This window comes from Corvus kubaryi, unplaced genomic scaffold (genome assembly GCF_017639235.1).
Source record: "Corvus kubaryi isolate FWS band 111438036 unplaced genomic scaffold, C.kubaryi_AGA036_p1.0 37396, whole genome shotgun sequence".
NCBI classification, from domain to species: Eukaryota; Metazoa; Chordata; class Aves; order Passeriformes; family Corvidae; genus Corvus; species Corvus kubaryi.
The window spans coordinates 10,423,169-10,442,574 of NW_024581135.1; the positions used below are offsets into that span (position 1 = coordinate 10,423,169).

At 40.8% G+C, this 19,406-nt stretch overlaps 1 protein-coding gene across 1 annotated transcript in view; it reads left to right on the top strand.

The window, feature by feature from the left end:
- ADCY5 (adenylate cyclase 5) overlaps nucleotides 1-19,406 on the top strand; it is a 205,277-nt gene that overhangs the window by 158,250 nt on the left and 27,621 nt on the right. Inside the window, exons 8-9 of the mRNA XM_042041493.1 lie at nucleotides 3,067-3,207; nucleotides 16,261-16,283. Of these exons, the coding sequence (XP_041897427.1) occupies nucleotides 3,067-3,207; nucleotides 16,261-16,283 (164 nt within the window). The remainder of the gene's footprint in view (nucleotides 1-3,066; nucleotides 3,208-16,260; nucleotides 16,284-19,406) is intronic.

Here is a 19,406-nt window from a genome sequence, read left to right on the forward strand (position 1 = left end):
TCCTTATGCTGTCACTTAGCCAGGAAGAAACAGAGGAGGCAGTCTCATAAATTTTCACAGAGGAGCTGTGTCCCATCTAATGCTTAATTTTTAGAGTTTGTTATTTTCATCACCCACGGAACAAGTGATTTTGCAGAAAATAAATTATCTCAAGTTTTTAAAATAACAGTATAATAAGTATTGATGTTAACAGCAAAGTCCTATTGTTCAAGATGATATAGTAGCACATTATGTAATGTGGAAAAGCTGAAGTGCACTGTATTTGTATATATGCGTTTTAATCTGATTGGAAATACTGCTGAAACACAGTCCACAATCCAGTGGGAACTTCCTACCAGAGGTGGGGGGGAAATACTGCCAGAGTTCATGAAGCCATAGAAAATTTATGGCGCCTGACCTCATGGTTAGAAACAATCTCAGAATCATGTTTACCCATTTGTCCTGTCCTTACCTCAATCCAGATGTGTCAGTCAATACATTTGAGGTCTTTTATTTCCTTCAAATTCATCAAGTGATGCTTCAGACTCACTAGCACTTGCAGCAGGTACAAGGATCACTCACGGGCTGAGAGGGGTAGTATGCCTTCATGGACTTTGGCATTAAGGTTTTTCTCAAATTCTAACCGGATTTACTAACTCATGGGGTGAAAACCTGTTGTATATCATTTTTATCATCTGTTGATGTAAAGGCATTTGTAAAGTAACCAAATAGCTTTGCTTTTATGGATCCCCAGACTAGTTTCAACATCAGGGGTTTTTATTACATTTGGTTGAAAACCCTTCCCTAAGTTGGAATAAAATGGATTGACAGTGTCACTTCTGTTGTTGAAAAACAATATCTATTTGCTTGGAGATAATGAAACTGTATTTCCTACCAGTTTTCTGGCATCACATCATAAAAGAAAGAAGCATAGCTATGAAAAAGATTGCATAACTGAAAAACAACCACAAGAAAGTACTACAAATGATGGCAAAGAGTATAAAGAGCAGTGACTCTTAGAAAACAAAACCTCAAACCAACTCAAATCTGGACATCAGAATTTCATCACATTAATGTATTTTTAGAAACATTTAAAAGATGTCTCTCCTGGAGGTTATCCAGTGGCTCTGTTATGACTGCTCATGTGAAACTCAGCTGGTGCCAAGTGCTGGAATTTTCAGCCGTTGCAGACAAACCAATGGTGGGCTCAATGTGGGGAAGAGGTGACACAGGAGGCACTTGCTGTCCTGGAGGTGTCGATGTGGGAGCACCTATGGTTCCCCTTAATGGTCATCCCGGGGTGCTGACAGCTCCCTTAGGTCTGCTTCCACAGGGTTTCCTTGTGAACCTACCCTTGTCATCCTGGCTGGATGAAGAAGGTCTTTGCTGGCAGCCTGGAGCTGCGGGACCACTGCTGCTCACTGTCACGGGGCCAGCTGGGTGTGGGCACAGGGCTCCTGTCACAATTGGCCCCGTGTCCCCAGCCCGTGGCCATGAAGCTGTGGCCCCACGTGCTCAGGAATGTTTGGTGCCCATGTGGTGAGCTGTTGTCATTGTAGCTGTCTCTTTGTTGCAAGGAGAGAGAAGATGATTTCCCATGCTTGTCAATCAGGCAGCTTTCTCCAGCACTGACTTTCAGCAAGCCTTTTTAAATTTCTTTTTTAAAACCCTAATTTAAGGCAGCATAGCACTTGACATTTAACTCTGTGGTTACCATGGAGATAACACCAGGTATTTTGCAAACTCCTGAGAAGTACAAGTTACACTGAATAGTGGGGAATCAAAATAAATAGGTATGGAATGCAGACCCCAGGCAAGAAAAGCAGTGGACCTACTTGTACTGTCAAGTAACACTTGAACCAAAATTCTAGAGTTGAAAGCAATGGAGGTTTTCTTTTTAAATAACTCAGTTGTCTGGAAATCCAAAATTAACTATTAAGTCTATTTTTTTTCTGTAATGTCATTGAAGCAGCAATTCTCTTGAAAAAGTTTAATCTCTCAAGTAATAAACAACTATCCCTACCTTCTGAATTTTCAAGCTCTCCAGAGGTTGTCTGTTTTAAGAAAGGATACAGTAATTGCCACCCCTCTGTCTTCTGAGTCAGTACAGGTAAATCACACAATCCTCCCTGAGCCAGTCTGCAGTGCAGCCCTTGATAGAGGGACTTCTGTCTGCAGAACACATTCCATGTGGAGACCTGCCTGTCTTTTTGGCTAGGGACTATATTCAAAATCAGGACCTGATCTGCCCATTGTTGAGCCTAGTTACATGCTGCACTTCTGTGCTCTTATGGCTGGCACCGAGCTTGAATGAAACCTGTCTGACAGATCCTGTGCTAACCTCACAGTAAGATCCCATTGTAGCCAAGAGTCAAGGCCTTGATAATGAAACCAAAGACTTTGTTCAAACTTCAGGAGAATTAGTGTCAGTGTGAAATTGGAAGCTAGCATTAGAGTCAAGAAGACCATTTTGTCACACACTGCAATTTCATCACCCTTAACATATACACAGTTGAGTGAAAGATTTATGTGCTTTCCTTAGCATGTCTGGGAATATACTGCTGCAAGTGTGGAAAATTATCTGCTTGTACCTATGGAGAAAGGTGTCCTGTATTTCCATAGCTTCAAGGACCTTCAAGGCTCCTGTTCTTCAACGAGATCACTCAGTGTGTCATTTCTCTTCCAATTTTAACTGTTTGATTGCTTTTTGAGGACCCTCTGTGTAGTATCTCACCTTGGAACTGCAATTTTCTATCTGAAATTATTCAGTTTGATTCAATTTGCTAATAAAGAAAATAGATGTCTCCATTTTGGAATGCTCCCCATGTTTACACAGGTTATGGTGGTTGTTCAGAACAAGTAAAGGAGTAAAATAATGGGTGCCACTTAGAGGCAAGTGTTCTAAAAGTTGAGAAGAAAAAGAAACGGTGGACTGGGACTGCTTCTGGTCAGCGGCAGCTTCATAACATTCAAGGTGCAAAGCCAGCTTTTGGAGTGAGAGATCAAAAGTGAGAGATGCTTTGGAGAACAACTGCCATGTAAATGTTTGAAAATTTATTATGCATTTCTCTCTGGTTTGTATTCCAGAAAGATGAGAAAGCCACGATAGCCAAGATGAACCGCCAGCGTGCCAATTCCATCAGCCATAACGCGCCACACTGGGGTGTTGACCGGCCCTTTTATAACCACCTCGGAGGTCACCAGGTCTCCAAGGAGATGAAGAGAATGGTAATGCCTTGCTTTCTGGACATAAATTTATTTTCTTCTTAACACAGTGTTATATATCCCTCCTGCTTTGTCTGAAGGTTTTTACAGCCCTGAGGGCGTTTTCCAAATGGGGGTGAAAAATTCTACTTTGACTCCAGAAATAACAATAATTGGTACATCTGGAGGTGAGTGATTGTGAGATGAGGCACAAGGTTGCTTGAGAGGGGAAGGGAGGCTGAATGGCACAAAGAAGGCTCTTTTGTCTGACTTGTCCCACATTCTGAACACTCATCACGGCTGTGTGAGAAGACGTGATTATCTGCAAAAACTGCTCCGTAATGCAAGCATTCAAGAGGCATCTGGCATACATTTCTATTAGCTTGGTACCTGCAGATGTTTCTGGCTTGCATTGTCACAGCCAGGTGCTGTTCTCCTCTCTAAGCTGCATGCCCATGTGTGCTCATGGGGCCCCAGGAATGTCACTGCTGTGTTTAACTCTGGAGAATACATTCTCGAGTACATGGATTAATTGGCCAAAGGTAGCAGGCATCTTCCTTTCTTTCTTGTACCTTTCAGTCTTTCTAAATTAAAATGAACAAGAGCTAATTACCAATGCAATTGCACTGAGAGGACTTTTATGGCTTATTTTACATAAAGGTCTAGATGATATCTTTGTTTTCTGCAATAGAGATTAAGAAGATAGTTTATATTACAGCACCTATTTTTAATAATGACACAATATTTAGCACCTCTATAATTGCATGCATAATCAGATTGGTCTACAACCTTATTTATGCTGTTTTGAACCTTCATGCACAGTGAAAAGTGTCTATTTGTTGCTCACTTTGTTGTCTATATTCAAAGTTCTCCTCCAGGTCACCAAAGCCTTTAAGTATTCAAAAAATTCATAAACATGAGATTCAATCCCACAGCTTAAAAATTGAGGCATAGCTAAAAGCAACTGCATATGGTATCTTTTAAAGGGAAATGCTGGCACATTTATTAATAGTTGGTGCTAATATTATTCAATCTCAATATTATTTTACAGTGCTAAACCAAATTTCTTGATCTCCATAGTAATGTTTCTTTCATTTCTCAGATCTCCAAATGAGGGCTTCTGACATGAGCATACAGATCAGTGAAACCGTGCATTTTTTATGTGGGCTTTTCAATAGGGTGTGCTCAATAGGCATGACATTATTAGAAGAGACTAATCACACTAGCACATAATTATAAGTTTCTTTGAATAGCTTTTAAGGGGTTCTTGAAGCCTCCTGTTCAGAAACAAGGTGTATGCTTGCCAAATGGTATTATGCTTCTTGGTGTTAATTACAGTTTGCCGTGTCTAGCTGGTTGTTCAGTTGGAAAAACATTATTATTTATTGAAACACCAAACTGAGTCCTAGAAACTTCACTGCCCCTCACTTGTAGGAGGAAAGACTTACTTTTTTTTCCTTATCTTGAGCCTTTCTCTGTAATGCTATTTGCCTTTTTGAAAACTCAGCAGCTCAGAAAGTCTCTTCTACTCAACTTGCTCCTGTACTGCCTCTTGTATTACGGTCTTTTTTGAGAAGCTGATGTTGCATGCATCAGGCTGTTTCTTGCACACCAACTGAAACCTGATTCAGATGTATTATTTTCAGCTAGACTTTTTGTTGTTCCTATGGACTACTTTTTAAAATCTGTTATTTACAGATTTACAGATCTGTGATGTTTGAGATGCATTAGTGAAAATGCAAACATGCCACTCCCCATGCCCTCCCCATTTTAATATCTGCTAGACGAACATTTTAGTGATTAGATCACAGGAACAATTTCTTCATCTCCTGTCTGGACTCTCTCTGTGTTAACTTCTAATTTAAATATGCATTTCTTTGTACCACCCAGCTTTGCACAGTACCTTCTAATCTTTAACGCTGTGTTACATGGATGCTGCGTGTGCTTAATGCATGTGGAGTGCACACTGGCTGCAAACTGCCTGCTTAGAAATACAAAACACAGAGAGACAGAAGGGCAGCAGAACTACAGAGGCTTTTATCGGTGCTCCTCTGGGATGACATGTCATTGATCTTGGTAAACAGCACCAGCTTTCAAACCTCCTGAAAATGTCCTCCTTGTTCCACATCACCCACCTTTCCCCCAGATGCATTTCATGTTATTATATGTACCCTTTTTTTCTTGGAAGCTGTGAACATGTAAGGTTGGATTAGTCAAAGTAATATGCCAAAGGCAGGCAGTGCAACATTGCTGTTCTCTTCAAGACCTGGAGCTCCTTAGCTCTGTAATTTCAAAACAGGTATTTATAAGAGTAATTGTGAGATAGTCCTCAGGCAGGAGCCAGGTAATGTTGCAGTGATGTGCAGTTCCATTATATTGCTGGGTAGATATGAATACATTTGTGTGTAGGAAATAATACGGATGGTGATGAAGGGCACTGGGTTTTGTCACAAATGTAAAACATTTTGCATTTTAAAGGCAACCACATTTTCAGATAAAAAAGAGAGAGTTTTTTTGTGGCTCTACTTACAATTCCCTGAAAGAGAATGTTAAAGTTCCTTGAATTGCATTTTTGGGAAGGCACTGTTATATTTAATAGAAAACAGAATTATTTTGGCCATTCTTCTTTCCAGTGAATGCTGGCTCTGGTAGCTGTCTCTATTCTTAGGATATATTAGCAGTAGTCCTGGAGGAGATGGATTAGCATCAAATGTAGCCATACATTCCCTTTTTCTCCTCCTCCTCCTCTTTTGTCACAGAATTTCAATGTGCTGCCATGTCTGGGCACATCACCAGTGCATCTGGTCAGGTTTGTGTGGAATGGCAGCCTAGTCAGCGGCATGAGGAAGCCTTTGGTCCCTGCTTTTCTCCACGTTGTAGCTTGGAGCTTAACCTGCACCAGGTCCAGCAGATTTTCCATGATGTTTCTAGGTTAAGTTTTTCCCTTGTGCACACAGGAGTTTTTTCAGGCACTTGCACTCATGAATAAGACAAATTACTCTACACATGTCCATGTGGTAATGGGAAGTGTCCTAGAAAACAGGAGTCACTTTTCTACTCCTACCCTGGCTAACTGGGGCCTGAGTCAGGTGAGGTTGCAGCTGTGTCAGCTCATCCCCTCCAGCCCAACAGCCCCTGCACTTTCCTAGTGCACTGGTCTTCTCTCCAGACCATCACATATGCTTCTTTTTCCCTTCCCATCACTTAGCAGTGGCCTTTCTTGTGCAGAGCCTCCAGGGAGGCAGCAGCCCAGAGACACCAGTGTTGCACACTGCTGATCCCGAGCACCATTAGCTGGTGGAGCACTGCCCTGAAAGGACTGGTAAATGTGCAGAGAGGAAGGTCAGATACAAATGCCCTGGGAGGGCAAAGAGCCTTGCTCTGAGCTGGCAGCCTCTGCTGGAGCTCCTGGGAGCCCACATTGCTGCAGGAGCTGGTCCTCAGGCAGGGGAACCTGCACAGGATCAGCTTAATGGCTGTATACAGAGCATGAACAGAGCCACAGTCCGGCAGAGCAGCAGAGCTGCTTTCTATTTTTATTGCTTTTTACAGCTTGCCTTCTTGTTTCCTAAACAAAAGCAATCAGTCCAGGACCAGTGGCTGTATCTCTCTGGAAATGGAGACTTCTGTGCTGCTCATCCCCCCATGGCTCCATACACCAGCCTTGTCTTCCCCACTGCCTCTCTAGTCCAGTTTTTAATTGCAAAAGGGTCAAAAAATAAGTGGACTTGAAACCATTTGAGAGTACAGGTATATTTATAGCTATAACAATATTTATACACCAGTGAGAAATACTTTGCTTTTCCCAGTATATATTTCAGAGGGCTTTTATAAATATTGATGAATTTTAGACTTCTGGAAATAATACTCATGTCTCAGTTTTCATCAGCAAAACAAAATTGCTATTAAAGAAAAACCGATTTGGGGATTGTAGTTGACTGTAAACTGAAAGAGGTTTGTTGTAAACACCAATAAAAAGGCAAATGTTGATACTTTCCAAAATTACAGGGCTGTTCTAGATGACAAATTATTCTCTTGCATCTTTTATTCTGCTCAGCATTAATAAGTTTGTATCCAGAAAAACACATCCCGTTTGAGATTACAATAATTTAGGAGAATGTGGATGAGTTAGAGACAATCCAGTGGAGAAAATCACAAATTAGCAGAGTTTCAACAGTGTGTCCTCTGAAGAAGTGTTGAAGTATTGTATTTGCTCTAACCTAGAAGGGAGAATACTGATTAGAAACAAAAGTCTTCAAACACAGGAAGGTTTATAAGGACAAAAAAATAATGATAAATCATTCTCCATGAGTGTAAAGGGCAGGTTTAAAAATAATCATCTTAATTTGCTGAAAGGAAGGTCTAAGTTAGGAAAAAGATGCCAGGAACAGGCTGTATTAGAAGCTTGTGAAATCCCTGATTTTCCTGAACAGATTTTAATTATTTTATTCAGGGCTTTTCATTCTGGAGTGGCAGCACAAAATCCTTTGCAAATATCAAAACAATAACATTAAAAAGTCTGTATTAGGAGAATGTATAGGGAATAAATAATATAAGAATAATACGAGATAGATGTAAAGATTTTAGGAAGTTTCCAATCTAGGCTGCACAGATCTTCGTGCCATGGATCTCCCTCCTTTCTGCAGGAGCCAGCTATACCCCCAACATTGCTGGCATATACTTGTCTAGCCCTTGTTTAAAGACCTCAAAGGATGGAAATCCCACAGACTTGATGGGAATTCTCTTCAACAGTTTTATGATTTTTCTTGATGTTTTGCTTCACCTTTCCTCACTTCAGTTGGAAACCATGGTACTGCATGAGCTATTATTCACAGTAGATAGAAGACAGTTTAATTTTCTCTCCTTTACAATTACCTTCTCTGCAGCTGAAGACTTTTACCATGTCTCTGCACAGCTCTGATTCCCTCCTCAAGTTTGTTCCCTAGTTGGTGCTTTCCAGCCCGATGGTTGTTCTTGCTCCCACTGAGCACTTGCCATTTCACTGGTAAGTGGGAGCACCCACACTGAACCCAGCACTCATCCTGAAGTTTTATTAATCATGGAATGACAGAATGGCCTGGGTTGAAAGGGACCTTAAAAACCATCCCGTTCCACCCTCATTGTCATAGACAGGGACACCTTTCCCTAGACCAGCTTTCTGAGAGCTCCATCCAACCTGGCCTTAAACAATTCTAGGGAAGGGGCATCCACAACTTTTCATGTTAGACATTACATCACAAAATGACCCTTCAATTCGCTGTACAACAGTACCATGGTGGCATTCTCGCATCATGAGTGCTGCCCAGAATATGCTGGCCATTTTTGAGGTCTTATGACCAGACTTGACACAGCCTGATGCTGTCTGGCTTCCAAAAAAAAAGGCATTAATTGTGTCATGAGATCTAATCATCTGTGGGAAGTCCTGCTGTTGGATCTTGAGGCTGCCATACAGCCATCATGCTTGTTTTACACTGGCTGGTATGACAGCTTAGCTTGTTTCACTGGTGCCTGCTTTGGGGAAGGTTTACTTCAGAAGGTACCTCTGAGTTGTTACAATCAAATATGAGCAGAGTGGCTAATGGGATTACTGAGTGCCATGTAGATGCCTGGCAGACTTCCTTCCATTTTTCTGCTGCTGGAAAAGTTTAACATTAGGGAATCTAGGAACAGAAAGAGGCAGTCCTGAAGATTGCAATACTGATTTCAGTCTGACCATGCTTCTGTCATGAGTCTGAGTACAGCTAATGAAGCATTTAATTTGCAGTGAAATTGTCGATGAAGTCGATGTTAGTTACAAAGTAAAAAATGGACATAAAATCAAATAGAGATTATATATGTGTAGGAAATACTACTGCATGGAGATGTTAAAGATGTGAGACAAGGCTGTAAAAATGGATCCCGGATATGGCTGGCATGATAAAGAACAAGCTCCTTCAGGTAGGTGCTGCCTGATTCCTTGTGGTCCTGCTCAGAGCTCTGCACAGCCCTCTACATGATATTTGATTGCCTGGTGTTTGTTTTCTAATGAAACAACACTAGTCTACAAGCCTGGTTATTCAACCATAAAATAATTCTTTGTCCTATTCCCCTTGTGCTAAATCAAACAATTCTTTGCATTTTGCATTGTAAATACAGCTCATTTCCTCTCTTTATGTCTCCAAGTTGCCCTTACAATAGATCTTGTTACTTGGAAATCAAAACTGGGGAACAGGTGCCTAGAGGAACAGATGCCGTAGCTGGTTCTGTGCCAATTCTACTTCTTAAAAATCAGAAACAACTGAAATTTAAAATAAAGCTCAATAGGACAGGTTTTCCTCAGTCAGTAATGCAGCTCTGTCAAAGAGAATTGGATTTGAGTCCATGAATTAGGCACCAAGGGTTCACCCTCCTTCTGAAGGTTTCACTTAACTGCAGGTCACTATTATCCTCTTTTCCAGCAATCATCTGCTAAATTGGGTAATGGCAACACTGACGTCAGCAAAGCTGCACAGGGGCCCCCAACGGAGAAGAATTTGACCCACTATTTTTTCACTGCTATTGTAGTAATCTAACTCGTAATCAAGCAGGGAGAAGCTCTCAAAATCCTGTAATCTCCATGTATTGCTATAGACCTGGGAGGAAATTGTTAGTCTAGTCTGGGTTTTGTAGAGCCAATTTGGTTTTGATAGCTCTCAAACAGCAAGGGGAGGAATCCTATGCAGCAGTTATGCTGTGTAACTGCTTTGGTGCTCACCTGGAAAAGCAGTTTGCCTCATTCACGTGATCCATGGGATCTCAGATAAGTGAGTGGGAGTACAATGTACATTGCTCAAATTGTCAGAGGCTTCATGTCGGCTTCACACTGGTTTGTATCCTCATCTGCTAACCTAACTTTTATTCTAGTTGATCAGGACTTGCAATCATCCTTGATTAGTTCCTTAAGAGAGGCATTCTTATCCCTCTTTCAAGGAACTAAATGCCTCTTTCAAGGAACTAATCAATGCAACAACAGATGTGCAGCTGCTATTGTGAAACCTAGATAGAGTTTGATGTTTGCTTGGAAGTCTTGCACTGATAATTTTTCCACCATTCAGTACCCTTTTCTGGAGTAAATTTTGCTCATATGGGAAAGGTCGTTTGGATTAAGACACTACTAAAATGTGTCAGACTGGTTTTGAGTGGGACTAAATTAAACCTACAGAAATAAAAATACAGTTCCCCTTTATTCACAGAAACATTTCCTCTGATGTTCATGGAAGCATTGCACAGGTGGACTTGTGACACTTACCAGAACGATTTCCAAAGCTTCCTCAAGCAGACAGTAAGCCTTAATGTCAAAAGGATGCAGGTCAGCAGGTCTGGGTCTGGGTTTCAGAGAGGGTGAGCAGCTCAGGCCAGCACCAGTGGGCAATTTCAGTTAAGGCTGGTTAGGCTTGGATTCAGTCTGTCTGCATCTGATTAGAAGGCTGTTTGACAATAGTTTCTGGAGAAGTTCATTGTGTTTATCATTGTTTGGACTTGGAAGGCAGAGATTATGGAGCCAGGAACTGATTCAGAGCATTTCTAGGACTGCTTATTTTTATGTCTGCTTTGCAAGTTCTGATAACTGTTCACAAATGAGGCACAGAAACCAGAAACCATTTCACTTGAAAATGTGACCTTTGGACTGGAGAAATTTGGATTCAGAGTTCACAGAAAACTGGAAAGTGTGAGCAATCTGAACTTTTCAGAGGGGGAAGTTCAGAGCCAGAAGTTAATTAAAAGTAAGGTGCAGCAAGCCTATTTCAACCAAAGCAACCTCTTATGTTCTATAGATTTAAATCTGATGGGTCAGATAAATTCATGGCATTAGCCAGGTCTGGTCTGCCAGCTGAGGACTGTCTACAGAATCATTTTGAGTTGAAGAAAGTAGAGGGTTTCACCATCTGTGACCAGTGCAGTAGAATGAAAGTCTATTTATCAAGTGGAGTGGGCTGCAGAAAAGGAGCACTTCAGCTTTCCTTTTCAGATCTCATTAGTCTGTGTTCCAGTTATAGCAGACACACTCATCTTTTAATATGTTCCATAAACTGGTTTTCTGCCGGTCTGTTGTTCTGCACTTAGATGCTTGTTAAATATCCTTCCTATCAGGCTTGATTCTTTCTGGACTCTGGAAACAGAAATTGTGTTATTTTTGGCATGAGTGCTTTGAAGTCCTTCAGCTTTGCTTCTACATTTACACCTGGCAGCATCTATCTTCATAGCCTTCTCTTTTTGACCACAAGGACAAAGCAGAATGTACAACAGTGCTGAAAATAGATGTGAATAATTAGTTTTGTGGTAGGACCAAAACAGTTTTAACAACATCCACTCTCAGCCTGTCACTCTCCCTTTCTGTTTTCCATGGTCACTGTCTCTGTGAAGCACCTCTGCAAGTTGGCCTTAACTCTTACAAAGCTCATTTTGTCCCTAAGTCCAAAGTTATCTCAATTTCTGCTTTGCCATCATGTAAATCCTATTATGACTTTGTCCTGGGGAGGAAAACAGGGCAAGAAAAATTAGAGTCTTTGTCATTTTTACTCTTAAGATCTTTGCTGGAGTTGAGAGTGAAGATTTTAAGGGTGGAATTCATGCTTCCTACCCACATTGCCATTAAGAAGGTCATGAAGCGCATCAGCCCCTCTACTGTCTTATTTTTGGAGTTAAATGAAAAGTTAAAAGCATATAAAATCTATTCCACTTTTCTTTGCATATTTACAATATGTTAATAGCTGCAGTCAATGTTCTCAAAGTTAGAATAATTATTTCTAATAGTTCTTGATTTTAAGTGTTATGGTATAGCAGTCAGCTTGTCATGTCTTTGACAAACACTTTATCATTCTATTTAAGGAATCAGTTTTAATCTTCAAAGAAAAGGGCTTAGTTAATTTAGAAGTCAAGCAGAGAGATGGCAGTCATATGAGCTTTTAGCACAATAGATATTCATAAAATATCCCCCATAAAATAGTAAGCCTTAGGGGCCATAGGGACAGATGCAGTAATATAACATTCCCTCTTTTCTTCCTCCTGCACATCTACTCCCACTGACGATGTCAGTGTAGATTCTGAGTCACCTGACCTGCCATAAAAAAATAAGGCTTTTTTAATAATCTCCTGTAGAAAAGACAAAAGAGCAGAGCCTTTAAGGGAGTTGCTCCAGCTGAGTTTGTGTTAATGTTCCTGAAGTCAGAGAGAGGACTGTCTTAGTCTCAGAGCAATTATTAAATGCTATTACCTTTGTTTTTGCAATCTGACGGCAGAGTAATACAGCCTCCCAGGGGAATGAGAAAAACACCAATATCGGGGATATTTAAAAGGAGACTGAATAAAATTTGCATGAGGTCCTATATGCAGCAGTCCATTAGTAGTGCACTGTGGTAAGACCTGTCTCATGCCTTATGGTCCCTTTTAGAAGAAAGGAATTTTGGCCTTAACAAGGCCTACTTTATCATCATGATTATGGAGCTATTCTTGAACTCCTGTGAACTGCTGTCTGTCCGATTCTTGTAGCCATCACCACTTTTGCCATTTTCATCCCTGCTGACAATTCCCAGCCTTTTCTTCATAGCGCCCTAGAAAACCACTGGCATTGCTTCAGCCTGCTGGGTACAAATCCATAAGCAGTCAAGAGGGGATTTACATTCTTAACCCCAGGAACTGGTTGTTTCTCTTCTTATCCTTTTACTCCCCCTCTCCTAAGTTACTGGCACCTCATTTTTATCAGCATTTTTTGCAGGGGGGGTGGTGGGGGGGTGTTCAGGTTTCTGTACATGTGGTGCAGAAATGCCAATTTTGGCGTATCGCTGTGCAGCAGTACCCAAAGAAGCGGAGTCCAGCCCCAGCCCAGCTATTCAACCTCCAGTGGGAAACACAGACAGGTGACATGAGGGGTGCTGGAGAATGCCTTTAGCCCTTCTTATTTCTCTTTCCTGCTTGAGCTTGGAAATTTGGCTAGCAGATTATGAGTGGGAATGAAGGAAAATCCATGTAGACCCTATTCCTGCAGGGTTGGTTGTGTGTTTATCCTGTGTGTAACACAGACTATTGCAGTTGATGGGAGCAGCCTTACTCTGAGCCAAGGGCTTTAACTGGAGCAAAGCATCTGACTCCTGAAGATCCTAAACTATTTGCCAGCTGTGGAGAAGAAAAAAGACCAATATGTCATTAGTGCTCAAGCCTTGTGCAAAGGGAAGGAAATAATTTTAAGTGCAGATTTTTCAATGAACCGAGCATGACCACGAAACTGGAGGAGGTGAAAGCACATTAACCAAAACCCAGGGGGAAATTTCCCTCCCAACACAAACCAGGGCGGGCAGCGTGACCCTGTGTGTGTCATCACCTCCTCCTCCTGAAAGGCTTCTTGGTGAGTGATTGAAACATGGGTGCTTTAGTGGAGAGGGAGGGAAATCTCTGGTCACAGCAAGATCCTAGAGGTATATTTGCTCTATATTCTGGCAAAGTCTTCCAGGGCAAATAAGAAAGATATCCTGTAGTAAATGGCCAGTTTTTAAGAAGCTATGTTTAAGGATTTTTTTTCCTAAAATAATCCCACAGACCTTTCTCCATAACAATTCCATTTTTGGCAATTCTGCTTGAAGAATCTTTAGTATGAAATGGGAGCGTTTGAAGTGAATCATTTAATTTGCTTAACTACAACATTTAGGTTCCTACAACATTTAATTTTAAGCTGATTCTCTCTAATTAAAGTTCAAGTCACTTTTAAATATTTAACCTTGTTAAAGGAAGACCCAGGAAAGAAAATGTAATAGTCTTTTCCTTTTCTGCTTCACCTGAAATGTGTATTTTTTTGGTCTTTGGTTTTAAACACCAATTTAATTTGAGTTACCAGCAAAAAGAATTTCCAGAATTTCAAGCACAATTTAGTATTGTAAATTGAAAAGCTAGATAATTAATTCTCTATCATTTTAGAAACTTTCATTGTAACAATTTTGATGAGGGAGAGAAGCAGGGCAGAATCAAACTCCATGTGGATTAAGTGCTCACCCGTATAAATGGCCAGTTAAATATTATTCCACACTTGAAATACTGGGGAATTTTTTGAGGATGTGCTTGATGAGGTGTTTTAGTAACTTGACCTGGTTTGCCTGTATCCTCAGACTTGTGCATCTTGAAGGCAGCAGTGTGAGATCTGAATTTAGTTTGAGGAATTCAGTGAGATGGATGGTTATGCAGCCGGTTATGAAAATCAGACCATTTTAGGGGACTCTCCCACTGCAGTCAGTCATCCAGTTCCCAAGTGGCTAAGCTTGAAAATGTAAACTTGATATCTATCTAATAAGCAAGTACTGGCTGTTTTCTCATCGGTTCCCTCCACTTATTTCTTGGCTGGTAGCTAGTCATGTTCAGTTGATTTTATTTTTTTCTTTTTTGCAGCCTAACTAACTATGACACCAGACAAATTAGTGAGCATTTTGTCTCCATGATTAAGCAGTGAGCTTTCACTTTTGGCACTGTGTTGTAGGATTACTTGGAGGATAAATAAATAAATCAATCAGATATTTCTGACAACTGTAAAATAATTAGGCAAAAGAAGAAGGAAAAAACCACACAACAAAAAGTTGAATGATTACTCTTTAATGTGAAATCAGAAATTACCTTTATTTTTTTTGCTTGGATAACTGGACATGCTAATTTAGAATCAATATTACTATGTCCTTCTTCCCACTGGATCTGCTGGTAGTTGTGACATGGAACTGAGAGACTTCCTTTATCTGAATTTCTGATGGGTTAAGTTGAAGTGGCAGTTTCTTTTAGGAGTGTGGTTTTAGTCTGAAACGGAGTACGTAAAAATGGAAATTGCTCTCTCAGTGAATCACAGTCCTGGCTTCTGACCTGAGTGACAGACCTCACTTTTTCCCTCTGGCAAAGCTGGTGCTGTTCAGAGATGCTGTGTTGGCTTTCCTTCTGCCATGTGGCCACATTGCGAAATCATTGCAAAGGCAAAATCTGTTCTCGTTTAATATCTGGTCAGTGCTGTTGTTTCTGATGGTGTTGGACAAGGCGGCTGTGGCAAGATTTTGCCCAGATGTTTGCTTTTCCACAGTCAGGATGGATCTCAGTGTGCTGCCCCCAGACTGGTTGCTGCTGCAGGTCCAGCAGCTGGAATATCCTCACGTGCCCTGAAAAGTTTTGGCCTGAGATCTCTGGGAGAAAAACAAAAGCAATTCTTCATATCTCCCAGATACATTTGTTTTATGTTTTGGAACACAGGGTACAAAAACTCTGTGCCTGAGTATTTGACCCTACTTGTCAAATATACAACTTTTCTTGACTACAGTTAAACTTAAGCCAAGATGTCAGAGGGCACATTTTTTTCAGCCAGGCAAAGTGGCAATTTTGATGCAATTTGGTCTATTATGTATGTTAATACTAAACATGTAAACTTATGCCTCCATATATAATTTTGTCTTAGGCCTTCTAGCCATTAAAACTATGGATGACTCATAAATACTTACACTTAATCAATTCAGGTGGTCCTGAAAGAATTGTGAATATCTGGGCTATTGCAAATATTATAAATTATTCCTGAAATCTTATTCAAGAAAACATATTCTGTGTGTGCATGTGATGAAGGGAGGAGCAGGGAGACCCCTGGGAGAGATGAAAACGAAAATGCATCCATTGCCCTTAGCTGAGCCCTGACATAAAGAGATGCAGCCTTCTTGAATACAAAGGTTGACTAATGTTATCGTTCTGAATTTGGTTTCAAGTAAAATACATCCTCAGTTATAATATCAGCGCAATTTCCACTGTATTATTTGTAACGGTGACTGCTAAAAAGAAGACACCTGGAATAAAGTGTGCCAGCAGGCAGCTGAAACATTTCCTTTATCTGCACTTCCATGAATTTATATCTGAAGGAATGTGTTTTGCCAAAGCTGCTCTGTCTGCCTGCTGACACGGCTGCACAAAATATTGCTGTGGGTGGGTAAAGCTGTCCATCCACACCTAACAAATGAGCGCCCTGAGAAGTCCCCTGTGAAACGCCGTTCCCAGAACGCTTTGTGTTCTCAAGGTCAGCCTGTTTGCTCACCCTTGTGCCCTTTTCCTTTCTTTCAGGGTTTCGAGGACCCCAAGGACAAGTAAGCAAATTTACTTCTGTCATACACTGTTATGTTTACACGTTTGGGATTTTTTTCTCATATTAAAAAAGGACAAAAATTGATGCCCAGAAGCCAAAAATAATGCTTGGACTCCCCAGAGGTTTGCCCTGGAGGGACAGCCAGTTGAGGGCACAGGATTGACTGATGTGCATTCAGAACAGCCACTGCCCTCAAGACATTTATTTGTTTGGTGGTTCTAACTTGCTTTAATAATTGAAATGCTTTTGCTGCACTTCCCCTCACCCCAAATAATCTCCACTCTTTGAAAATAACCCAAGACAAAATCTCCCTCTAAAGTATATCTAAGTGTTGGACATTTCCAATAAGAAAAGTTCATGTATGTATTGAAACGCTTGTATAGTTTCTGAGTTTATTTGTATCCATTTTATATTGCTCATTATTGCATATTACTTATTTCTATATATAAAAATAAACTCAGAAATGATAGCTTATTTGAAAAAGTAAATTCAAAGTTTCATGCTCTAAAATATAGCCAAATTTTAGCAGCATTTTCATTTTTTTCATATAGGACTTTAGGGAAATGGTTAAAATAACAATTTAATGAGAGTGCTATTTTGAAAAATTGCCTTTGGAGGAAAAAACCTCAAACACATTCACTGTTTAACTTCTAGAATTGGACATAACAAAAGCATTTACTGTATTGAAGGTGTTTGGAATAATTTTACATTCACTCCTGCTGAATGGCACTAATTGCAAGCTTGCCTAGAGCAAGTTAGGCAACAGTAGAGTAGACTGATGCCTAAAATATGTTACTGTTGCTCCTTATCATGTTTCTCAGGCTCCTGGTCAGGACTGAGTGGATTTCTGTGAGCTGGGACAGGTAAATGCTTCTGTGGGCTCTAGGCATCCAGCCGTGGGAAAATTCACATTATGGTGGTTGAGCACTGAGAGCAGCTGCCTGAAAGGAAAAGGAAAGTGATAAGTTTGAACATGGCAGTATTAAGAGTCATTCTCTCCTTCCCTTGCCCTTCCCTGCAAACTGGATTTTCATAACATTTAGCTCTGTGCGCCCTGGGATGTTTTGCTGGTCCCACTGTTTCCTGTTTGCTGTTGTGTCCATGGGTGCTGGGAACTCAGTTGATGTTAGATATGCTTTGGGCAGAAAAGAGCTAACAGATTACAACAAAATAGTTTATAGGAATACCGAAATTTTCAGTATCCCTCATGACATAGTATTTTTCTTCATAGTTCCTGCAAGAAAACACAAAAATCAGCTGCCTCAGTGCTGGTCCACAACAGAGTCACCCAACAGCTGAGGAACAGCATCTCCTCTGTTGCTCCAAGGACCACAATATCTGTACTCCATGCTATAGTTTGAAAGGTTCCTTGGGCTTTTACAGCCAATAGCTGAGCTGTCTTGCTCAGCATGGTGTCAGCTTATCATACAGATTTCAGGATTTTTGCATTTCTGTTCAGCACCAAAAGAAGCTACTATTTGCCTCTGATTCTCTTTATCCAGAAATCTGTTTAACTCAAGTACAAAGATTTGGCAAGAATAAATTTCTAGCAGAATATGTGCATGGTGAGAATGGTTAAAATTAGATACCTAAACCATGTCAAGCACTAAGGCAGTTCCTTCACGTGCCAAACACTGAGGGTCCATACTTTTGTCTGGCAGCAGAGGAGGACGTGGGCACCACACATCCCTGAAAACAGAATCAAACCTTACGTGGCTGAGTGCAGGTTTAGTTACTGAATCTAAGCATGAAGCATTTAAAATTATGGCATACGTGTAGTTTTGGCAGTGGTCACACTCTGCTTTGGCAGAAAGTAATTAAATCAGCAGCACATTTTTGGACCACTCTGAAGCCAGCATCTCTAGGTTAATTGGTAGCATTCACATTTGCAAGCAGAGTGGAAAAGCTGCTACAAGCTCTGTTTGTGCTGTTCCTGTCCCTTGACACAATTTTCTGTTGGCTGCATTTGAAGAAATCTCATCACTGCTTTTAGGATGTGTTTTTGGAAGTTTCATAGCAGCCTGAAATCCTCATTTCCCCCCCCAATAAACACACTATCGGTATATCAAAAGGCATTTTGACATATGAATTTCATTAGTCTATGGCAGTACCTCAGCTCTGACTTACAGGCAATGCCTCCAGGGCGCTCCTTAGCATGGGGAACTTTTGTATGCCAATTTAAAATTACATTTATGCAAATGTACCCAAACTTGCTGTACTGTAGTTTAGCTTGGGCACAATGGGCTGTGAAAGTCACCTGAACAGCTCGGTCTGTGTGAGGTGGCTGAGCTTCCCTGCAGTCTGTGTGAGGGTGGCTGCCCACTGCCAGCATCCCAGCAAGGCAATTTAAAACCTGCAGAGGTATTTCTACACAGCCTGCAACCTTGGAGGTTACTGTTGTATTAGAAACACCCTGAGCAGTAAAATGACCTATTACAAACCTGCAGGCAGTCGAGGTAGGGACCAAGCAGGCAGGTTCTTCTCTTTGCATCTTCCTGAGTGACATTTTCAGACTGGAACTTCAAATTTGACTGCACTTTGCCAAGATGCTGAGCTGCCTCTTTTGCTTTGGTTCCAGTGGAAAAGGCATCTCACGTCCCATGCGTGGTATGAAATGGCTAAATGTGAATGACCCAAGTGTGTACATTTCTCACAGGATCTTGGAAGACATTCTGTAAATACGAAGCCTAATGATTTCCTTGCTCATTTTTATGAGCCCAGAAGATATTGCAAGGACTGAATGAAAATAAGCATCATCCCCTTGAATGCTCAAGCAGATGTGCTTCCTCTGAGGAAGTAAATTGGATGTCCTGACCTTGTAGGGAAAACAACACTTTTATTTTCAGAGCAGATATTTGAATTTCTAGGAATTAAATAACTTCTAGAGCCTAAAAATAAAAAACTCTTTCCCCCAGCCCCACTGAAATACTAAGGTTGGCTAAAATAGAGATTAGACCTTGAGGCAAACTAGGTTTGTAATTACTATATGGTCATTAAATAGATGCCATTGGTGTCTGCACCCAGCTGAGGTGCAGACACATTCAGCTTGCTGGCTGGGGCAAGGAGTGGTAGAATGGAAATAAGCAGATAGACCTGATTTATTTTTATCTTGCCAAGAGGTGCA